The sequence below is a fragment of the Corvus brachyrhynchos genome, unplaced genomic scaffold, assembly GCF_000691975.1.
Source record: "Corvus brachyrhynchos isolate BGI_N302 unplaced genomic scaffold, ASM69197v1 scaffold17, whole genome shotgun sequence".
NCBI lineage: Eukaryota > Metazoa > Chordata > Aves > Passeriformes > Corvidae > Corvus > Corvus brachyrhynchos.
Window position 1 is genome coordinate 13,083,359 of NW_008240046.1, and position 648 is coordinate 13,084,006.

General features: G+C 65.4%; 1 protein-coding gene across 1 annotated transcript in view; it reads right to left on the bottom strand.

Annotated features, from left to right (window-relative positions):
- Nucleotides 1-648, bottom strand: part of CDKN2AIP (CDKN2A interacting protein) — a gene marked incomplete at its 5' end in the record, with an annotated part of 4,661 nt that overhangs the window by 2,680 nt on the left and 1,333 nt on the right. Inside the window, 1 exon segment of the mRNA XM_017744307.1 lies at nt 6-648. This exon segment is cut by the window's right edge and continues 20 nt beyond it. Within this exon segment, the coding sequence (XP_017599796.1) occupies nt 6-648 (643 nt within the window).

Below are 648 nucleotides of genomic sequence, written 5' to 3' on the forward strand. Positions count from 1 at the left end.
CCGGCGCTTCCCCAGTCCTGTGAGCCACTCTTGGAGGCCAGCAGGGAAGCACCTGCCTGAGCTCCACCCCGGGAGGGCCCTTGCTGAGCTCCACTCCGAGCAGCCAGCAGCGAAGCAGCCACCTGAGCGCTGCTCTTGGAAGCGAGCAGTGAGGATCCCGGCTGCGCGCCACCCCGAGCGGCCAGCAACGAGGCAGCCCACTCCGCACTGCTCTTAGAGGCCAGGAGCGGGGAGCCCACCTTACCAGTGCCCTTGGGGGCCAGCAGCAGCGAGGTGCCCACCTGAGTACCACTCTTGGGGGCCAGAAGCAGTGAGCTGCTCACCTGAGCACCGCTCTTGGATACTGATGCTGGGGCACTCACTTGTGTTTTGGAAGACAGCAACGCAGCACTTGCTTGGGGGGTGCTCTTCGTGGCTGGTGGCACTGCTGGCACCTGTGGGGTGCTCTTGGTGGTCAGTGGCACTGCTGCTGCCACCACTGCTGCCTGTGGGGTGCTCTTGGCAGCTGGTGGCACTGCTGCTGCTGCCACCTGTGGGGTGCTCTTGGTGATTGCTGGCACTGCTGCTGCCTGTGGGGTGCTCTTGGAGGTTGATGGCACTGCCGCTGCTACCACTGCTGCCTGCCTGGTGCTCTTGGCAGCTGGGGGG